The sequence below is a fragment of the Sycon ciliatum genome, chromosome 3, assembly GCF_964019385.1.
Source record: "Sycon ciliatum chromosome 3, ocSycCili1.1, whole genome shotgun sequence".
Taxonomy (NCBI): Eukaryota; Metazoa; Porifera; class Calcarea; order Leucosolenida; family Sycettidae; genus Sycon; species Sycon ciliatum.
Window position 1 is genome coordinate 29,618,888 of NC_088645.1, and position 9,686 is coordinate 29,628,573.

The 9,686-nt window shown below is 47.0% G+C and overlaps 1 protein-coding gene across 2 annotated transcripts in view; it reads left to right on the forward strand.

Moving 5' to 3' along the window:
• Nucleotides 1-9,686, forward strand: part of LOC135811944 (latent-transforming growth factor beta-binding protein 2-like) — a 100,989-nt gene that overhangs the window by 60,057 nt on the left and 31,246 nt on the right. For both annotated transcript variants that reach the window (XR_010552726.1, XM_065325214.1), the window contains exon 6: nt 752-1,108. Coding sequence is in view for 1 of the 2 variants with exons in the window: in XM_065325214.1 (XP_065181286.1) it covers nt 752-1,108 (357 nt within the window). In the remaining variant the exon portion in view is untranslated. The remainder of the gene's footprint in view (nt 1-751; nt 1,109-9,686) is intronic.

Genomic DNA, 9,686 nt, shown 5'->3' on the forward strand with positions numbered 1-9,686 from the left:
TAGCACTTTGTAGGTTATTTTCGTGAGTTAGCACCCTTTGTTCATGAGTTGTTTCTGCACTGTTCTTGCCCATTTGTCAAACTTACTCTTCATCTTAGCCCTCTACGCGTCATGTGTCACACTTCTTTGGATTTTTAACCTTTGTTTTTTCCTTTGATCACTTTACTTCCGTATTTCCACTGATGATCGGAGCTTGAAAATCGATTCTGGAAACACACAATCTCAAACCTTGAACAAAATTGTCATGTTGCGTGGTGATGTCTGCGGCATTCATACTTTTCATAGCTATTTTATTATTATATTATATTCTTCTATTCCACGATGGCGTGACGCCAATAAGGACGATTGATAAGTGTGATAGAACTGATACTAGCCAGAAACAGCTAGGTGGAAATTACCCGGGGAGGCAAGAAGCAATTGATCATGAAAAACAAGTGGGGCAAAAACGTTAGCAGGGGTGATCGAGTGTTTGCAAAAGTTGGCTAGCTGTTTTAAAACGCCGGCTTGTTTGAGGGTGTGCTCAGTATTGTATGAAGCAGTACACTATTATCTGCACCTATGCTTTGCTGAGAAGATGCTTGGTCTGATCTTGTGTATGTGATATATATATATATATACATAATAATCAACTCTTTTCTCCCCTCAACTTTAGTCTGGTGATCAAGTTGTGCCAAAGCTTGAAAAGGATAAACACGTGCTGATCATAGTACTTCAAAGTCGTAGATCATTTCTCTGTCTCTGCTATGCACAGTTCCACCTACCATACTGTCATTCAACACATCGCATTATGTGGACAACAACAACACTATTCACCCAATCAGTTGTACAGGTCAGGGATACCCAGAACCTACAGTGACACTAATGGTCAATAATGTGGTAGTGACAGGCACTGCTACCAGCAATTGTACTGCTGGTGTTTGTACAAAGACACGAACAGCATCTCTAGATGGTAGTACCTACACACCTGGCCAGTCCATCAATATCACCTGTACTGTGGATATCAACCAACCACCATTCACATGTACTGCTACTAATGTTCATGAAATACAAGCACGGTGTTATAATGCTGCCAAGACTACGTCACAAACAAGAACTGTCCCTGTAGTTGGTAAGAACTAAGTTGTCTCTACAAGTGTATAGACCACGCCACCACTCCCCTTATTCATGGCTAAAAACATTACGTGTGTACATGGCCCTAGTAAAAAAAATTTAAAAAAATTGTAATTGTATAACTAAGCAAGGAAAATGTGGCGTAGCCCACGGGTTCACAGCCAGCCCTGTTAGCACACATTCGTACACACACACACACACACACACACACACACACACACCACACACACACACACACACGCGCGCACACATCCACACGCGCGCGCGCGCGCGAGCACACACACACACATTCACACACACACACACACACACACACACACACACACACACACACACACACACACACACACACACACACATTCTCACACACACACACACACACACACACACACACACACACACACACACACACACACACACACACACATACACACACACACACACACACACACACACACACACACACACACACACATGCACACACATGCACACAAATGAAACCAAACTAGGTTTGGGTTATTGCCTTCTCCCCATGGCCCCCGTCACACAGCAACGCAAACTCTTCATTGCGTGTCTCAATTCTAATATAAACAACTTCTCTTATTGGTCACAGGCCATCGTGAGAATAAAATATTTCAAACAACTTCTCTTATTGGCCACAGGCCATCGTGAGAATAAAAGATTTCAAACAACTTCTCGTATTGGTCACAGGCCATCGTGAGAATAAAAGATTTCAAACAACGTCTCTTATTGGTCACAGGCCATCGTGAGAATAAAAGATTTCAAACAACTTCTGTTATTGGTCACAGGCCATCGTGGGAATAAAAGATTTCAAACAACTTCTCTTATTGGTCACAGGCCATCGTGAGAATAAAAGATTTCAAACAACAAACGACGAGGGCGCAAGAGGAGAAAGACGAAACGACTAGACTGAGCTGAAAACGACGATGAGAAAAGACACGAAGAAAGAACAAGAACAAGCAGTAATATTGCGACGACAAATCGGGACGACCAATCAGGGACCAATACGCACAGAACACATGACCAAGACCAAGACAACCAAACCACGGACTAATCACACATGACTCTCATTCCCAGACCAAACTAGCACTGCGCATGTACAGCATTCACTTGACAGTCACTCTCACACAGACGGAAGCAGATCCTCACACTCTGAAAACGCGTACTCTAGCATGCACCGCATACCATAAAACACGTCACACATCACACCATACTCCCACGTACACTTAGACCATCAGACTAGGCCTTGACAGATTTTGCTAATATTTTCGTGAAATTATGCTTTTCGCATTGCTGAAAAAATTGCAGAATTATGCTATTTTTATGCTAAAAGTTATCATATTATGCCGCATTATGCTCACATATGCTGCTAATGATTGTACATGTATATGATGGTTCTGTGCAAAATAACAGGTGAATTGTTTTGTAGTGGGCGTTGTACTGTAGTGGCAAACGTTCAACGGGGTCAACGCACTGTCCGACTTAGCTACGACCGTCACCCTGGTCACTGATTGTAGTGGACTGGACATGTTCTCAAGGGAGTCGTAAACTTACGACTTCCTGGTGCATCTACTTGTACTTGTACAAGTAGAACATATACAACTGAATGGAATTTGATGCGAACAGTCGGATTATTCCAATTTTATGCGATTCGTATGCAATTTGCCTCGAATTATGCGATTATTTGATTTTGGTAGGAATTATGCGAAAAATTATGCTAGCATAATCTGTCAAGGCCTACATCAGACACTGGACTCTACGAGACAAGAACCAAATACAGCAACATGCGTAAATCATACTCGTAATACAATTTTGCAACATAGCCCTCCCCTTTGTGGAGAGTCGACCTCGACTCTCCACAAAGGGGAAAATATTGAACAGGCAGAACAAAAGACAAAAATCAGAGAAAAGAAACACGAGGACAGGAGGGGATGGGCAGATAATCGGCAGGAGACATTGATGAGCAAGCGGCAGTCTGAGGAGAACGTGCAGATTACGGCGAGCGGTGTTCCTCTGGCCGACTTGCCCGTTGGGTTGATGACGAAGCCGCGCTCAGGGCAAAGAAGCACAAAAACACAGCGAGCCATGCAGTCAATCAGGGAAAATAAACAAATCGAAAATCCATCGATACACTGTCACACAAACTTCATCGTACTCTGTCACACAAACTTTAGAAGGGGAGTAACCCACAGGACTCTAACCTGAATAGAAAACCCTCGGCTCGGAGCCAGCATCAACATTGTTTTTTTTTAAATTAAATAATAATACCCTGTAAAACTCAACTTCGCAAGACTTCGCTAAACAAACACAGGATCATTCCAGCTCACCAGGAGGACCGTGGTTCACCATGATCAGACGCCCACCCTGGCAAACTGGAGAGACACGCCAACAAACAAAACGAAAAAAAGAAGAAAAAAGGCTCCGTGAAAGACTAAACCATGGCTGGTGAAGTACTACGACGCTCGACACAAACAAAATAGCCCACACAAGGTAAAAGACCGCCTACCGAGATTGTGAAAATACTATTATTATTGCTCCGACAAAACAGAACGACGTGGCAAGCACCCCTGACCCTGGGTGTGTCGGTGAAGTAATGCTGACGACAACAAATAGGCAGGCAACTGAATAAACTACAGCGATATCCTTATCAGGGATTGACTCACCGGGAATGTGGTGTAACGAACGACATGTTGCCTCATCGCCCAAGCACGCCGGAGGTATAGGGTTGCGTGGGAAACGAACCTCCAATCCATAATATCTTGTCTCCAAAGTACGTCGGTCAGGTGGTACGAAGTCGCCAAATGCAGACGCAGAAAAGAATAATAAATTCGCTAGGCCGAGAAAGAACGAAACAACGCAAAAAGGACGACTACTATAGGAATATTAGAAGTTGTGGGTCCCCAGGTTGGGCGCCACTGAAACCAAACTAGGTTTGGGTTATTGCCTTCTCCCCCCGGGCCCCCACGACACAGCAACGCAAACTCTTCATTGCGTGTCTCAATTCTTATATTAACAACTTCTCTTATTGGTCACAGGCCATCTTGAGAATAAAAGATTTCAAACAGCTTCTCTTATTGGCCACAGGCCACCGTGAGAATAAAAGATTTCAAACAACTTCTCTTATTGGCCACAGGCCATCATGAGAATAAAAGATTTCAAACAACGTCTCGTATTGGTCACAGGCCATCGTGAGAATAAAAGATTTCAAACAACTTCTCTTATTGGTCACAGGCCATCGTGAGAATAAAATATTTCAAACAACTTCTCTAATTGGTCACAGGCCATCGTGAGAACAAAAGATGTCAAACAACTTCTCTTATTGGTCACCGGCCATCGTGAGAATAAAAGATTTCAAACAACTTCTATTGTTGGCCACAGGCCATCGTGAGAATAAAAGATTTCAAACAACTTCTCTTATTGGCCACAGGCCATCGTGAGAATAAAAGATTTCAAACAACGTCTCTTATTGGTCACAGGCCATCGTGAGAATAAAAGATTTCAAACAACTTCTCTTATTGGTCACAGGCCATCGTGAGAATAAAAGATTTCAGACAACTTCTCTTATTGGCCACAGGCCATCGTGAGAATAAAAGATTTCAAACAACTTCACTTATTGGTCCCAGGCCATCGTGAGAATAAAAGATGTCAAACAACTGCTCTTATTGGTCACAGGCAATCGTGAGAATAAAATATTTCAAACAACTTCTCTTATTGGTCACAGGCCATCGTGAGAATAAAATATTTCAAACAACTTCTCTTATTGGTCACAGGCCATCGTGAGAACAAAATATGTCAAACAACTTCTCTTATTGGTCACCGGCCATCGTGAGAATAAAAGATTTCAAACAACTTCTATTATTGGCCACAGGCCATCGTGAGAATAAAAGATTTCAAACAACTTCTCTTATTGGCCACAGGCCATCGTGAGAATAAAAGATTTCAAACAACGTCTCTTATTGGTCACAGGCCATCGTGAGAATAAAAGATTTCAAACAACTTCTCTTATTGGTCACAGGCCATCGCGAGAATAAAAGATTTCAGACAACTTCTCTTATTGGCCACAGGCCATCGTGAGAATAAAAGATTTCAAACAACTTCTCTTATTGGTCCCAGGCCATCGTGAGAATAAAAGATGTCAAACAACTTCTCTTATTGGTCACAGGCAATCGTGAGAATAAAATATTTCAAACAACTTCTCTTATTGGTCACCGTCAGGCGAAATAGCACGTCATAGTACATTTGAGATCAGCGGGAAGAAGATGACGACGTCCACTGATTTAGTATCTGTGCACACAAATCTGCTGTGTGTGTGACTCTGAGTGTCAGCTATGATAATTATCATCTTCTGTGGTTCCATGCCTAGCATGAACGTCTGAACCATCCTGCAAAGTTTGAATGACGTCGGTTGAGCGATCGCTCCGCGAAACATACTTTTTGAAATTCTCTTCATAGTATATCTTCCACCATTGAAATTTCGAATTTCTTCAAAAAATGTGCTGAGAGGTCTAGAGGGGTGGCTTGCAACCTCGATATGGCTTGTTCCAGGCATGCTTTGGAGCCATGTTCTGTTGAAGTAGTGGCGGGGATCTGCCCTGCAACTGCTACAACAAAAAAATGATTCGATGTGAGAAAGGGTGAGACCGCGAATCTCGGTTGAATATTGAGTATTTCAAGCCTTTTCACGACGAAGATGGAGTTTTTTTGGAGATGGACGTCGCGGCAAAGGACATGGTGTCCGACTTCTGGCGTCTGGTGAAGCCAGGGATCATTTGTACAGTCAGGTCGGTAGCCTAACCGTCGGTAAGCTTGTGTTTGGATCCCGTTCTGCTCGATGTGGTAGATCACGAACAATTTGATATCGCACCACTTGATCTCAGCATCGTGCGTACGGTATTTTATATTCAGAAAATCCCAAAGTATCTCTGTGTGGCCGTCCTATGCCACGAGAAACTCCAATCAGGCTCCTATGTCCTCTGCCTTCATGATTGAATGTCCACTTCGTTTGAACAACGAACACAACAATCGAGGACGGCTTTGCAATGAAAAATACAGCTATACTGGAGCTGAAAAAAAGAAGAAAAAAACGTGCTCAGGATGAGACTCCAGTACACGCATACTCTCCCAGCAGGTGAAACGCACTTTTCTTTGAAAAATGCGTGTCGCCGACTGACCAGTAATTTCGCCTGACGCAGGCCATCGTGAGAATAAAATATTTCAAACAACAAACGATGTGGGCGCAGGAGGAGAAGGACGAAACGACTAGACTGAGCCGAAAACGACGACGGGAAAAGACACGAAGAAACAATAAAGAACAAGCAGTAATAAAGCGACGACATATCGGGACGACCAATCAGGGACTGATACGTACAGAACACACGACCAAGACCAAGACAACCAGACCACGGACTAATCACACATGACTCTCATTCCCAGACCAAAGTAGCACTGCGCATGTACAGCATTCACTTGACAGTCACTCTCACACAGACGGAAGCAGATCCTCACACTCTGAAAACGCGTGCTCTAGCATGCACCACACACCATAAACGTCACACGTCACACCTCACACCATACTCGCACGTACACTTAGACCATAATGACATCAGACACTGGACTCTACAAGACAAGAACCAAATACAATGTGTGTAAATCATAAGCGTAATACAATTTCGCAACATACACACACTAACACACACACACACACGCGCGCGCATGCATGCACACAAATACACACACACACACACACACCTCAGGCCTCAGATATGGCCATCGCGGAAGCGATGATAGCGAACAGCTATGTTAGACATAGCAACTTGTGCTGGGATTACACCATTCAACAGCTTGCAAGGCTGATGAATTGACTGCCACTATTTTCTATCCTGGTATCCACCACACAGCTGATTGAAGTGGCTTTCACACACGCACGCACGCACGCACGCACGCACGCACGCACGCACGCATGCACGCACGCACACACACACACACATACACATACGCATACACATACACACACATACACACTACTACTACTACTACTGTAGCTTGGTTGCCACAAGGGCCACACCACTCCGAAAGGAGCCAGAGTCATTGTCAGGAGCAGAAACGGAGATGACGACTCAGGTCACTCTGTCGACGGAACTGACGGCTGCAGCGAGAACAGCGAACACCATACGACGCTCTATCAGACTTGGTTGCTCGATGGCCACGGTCGCACTTGTGACGTCTGAAACCAGGCACTGACTTGAACTGCCGATTGCATGTCACACACAAGAGAGAAGCTGGGACGTTGAGCGGGATAGGTGATGCCGGCGCGGACGCTTCCGATGGTTCCAGGGGCAAACAATGATGTACACGCAAGCCACCACGAGAGTGAAACCACCTCCTGCATGTACCACACTGCACAGCACCACGCTGTTCCTGGATGGGGAGACTTCGTTCTGCGCTACACTTGTGTCTTGCTTTGTCACCTGGCCGACGAAACGAACGGTGGCAGATAAGACAGTCCACCCGTTGAGATTGGTCATGGGAAGGACCGCCGAGGCTCGGCCCAACGGCAGACACCCGCCAGGCAGATCGATCCTGAGCAATCCCATACCAAGCTAGATGTTCAATGCCGATGTGCCGAAGATCAGCCGAAATCACATCCCCCCAGCGACGACACACACACACACACACACACACACACACACCTGTCCCGTCCTGTCCTGCAGAGCCACTGCCACAGGGGTCACGTGGGCCCCGGAGGGGCATCAGAGAGGATGATGGAGCACGCAGCCTGATGACGCCGGAGATGGTGGAGCAAACGGAACCGGCGAGAACACACGCATACATGGCTGAACGAATTACGCTGCTGGGCAGTCGGGCGCGGGCCAGTCCCCGAGCACCGGTGACAACCGCGGCCTTGAACAGACCGAAAGCAGCGGGCACACACAGCACAGTGCGCAGCAACGCAGGCATCCTGCACATAGACTTGCCGGGGCTCGGGAGGCTGAGGCTGAGGTGCGGAACAGCGGTGAACAGCTAGACCACCCTTGCAGCGAAACCAACGCCCACAATCTCCACAGTGGCAAGCCCCTCGCTGCTCAGCAATCGGCTTTGCCCGCTCAACCACACAATTGTGGCGAGCACGCTCTCCAGGGCGCGAGAATGACCGATTGCAATCCGCACATACCACTGGGTCAGGCTGAGGCACATTCTCCACAGGCTCGGCGTACATAGTCCGCCAGTCAGCGCGGGACTCACAGGCGATAGGGTACCATTCCTTGGTGACGCCACGAACTCTTAGGTCGGAGACAACGCAATCCTTCCAGCGCTTGCGAGGGCCATGTGCTGGGCGACGTGTGAGAAGTGAGCCAAACAGGATCTGTCTCGGCATCCGGCTACTGCTCATTCGGGCAACATGGCCCAGCCACTCTAGGCGATGCTGTGCGACCTTCACGCAGATGGTATCAGAGTCACGCCACGACTCCAACAGTTGGGCGTTGGTCGTGTGAATATTCCAGCAATCTCTGCGGGACACACCCAGGATGGAACGGATGCACCGCATATGAAAGACTGACAAACGTTGGAGATCGTGTTGCAATGGTGTCCAACACTCTGACCCATAGAGGAGGAGCGACAGCACACATGCATTAAACACACACCTCTTGATATGCAAATCAAGGTCAGGATTGCTGAAGATGGTTCCTTGCAAGGCGCCACAAGCACGAGAGGCATGCGCAATCCGAGCAGTGATGTCCTGTGTCGACCGGCCACCGTGATGAATGAGAGATCCCAGATACCGGAACTCCGAAACACACTCGATGACCGTGCCAGCTAGCTCGATTGGAGCGCAGTCCCCAGGCGAAACATCCCTACCTGCAACCAAGAACTGTGTCTTGGTAGCGCTAACTTTAAGCCCAAACTCAGCTGTGGTCGTGTCAAACACTGCAAGTGCCGTCTCCGCCCCTGCACGAGTCGTCGCGAAAAGTGCTGAGTCGTCTGCAAACTGTGACTCAGTCGCAATGGCAACCGGATCCGTCCTGGTAGGCTTGCGGTAAAGGTTATTGTCACCATCACAATGCCGGAACTCAAAACCCACACCGGGTACATCTCGGACTCGTCGCTGCCACACAGTCACCACCGCCCACATGAAGATGTTAAACAGCACAGGTGCCATGGTGCACCCCTGACGGAGACCATTCGTGACGTGGATACGGTCAGTTGTCGTGTTCTCTACCCGAACCACCGCCAACATGTCAGTGTGAAAGGAACGGATCACGGCAAGCATGGGAGCAGGGATACCCGCTCGGGATAAGACTTCCCAGAGGCTATCCCGAGGCACGGAATCATAGGCTTTCTTGATGTCTATAAATACAAAGAAGCCTTTGCAGTCGTGCTCAATGGTCTTCTCGAGGAACTGCCGAACACTGAAAACCATATCTGTACAAGATCGGCCACGCCTGAAGCCACACTGAGACTCTGGGAGAAAATCCGCAGCCACGGACTGGAGACGAGTCTGGATGATGCTCGCCAGAACCTTGCCCACAACATCCAGCAGTGAGATACCCCGCCAA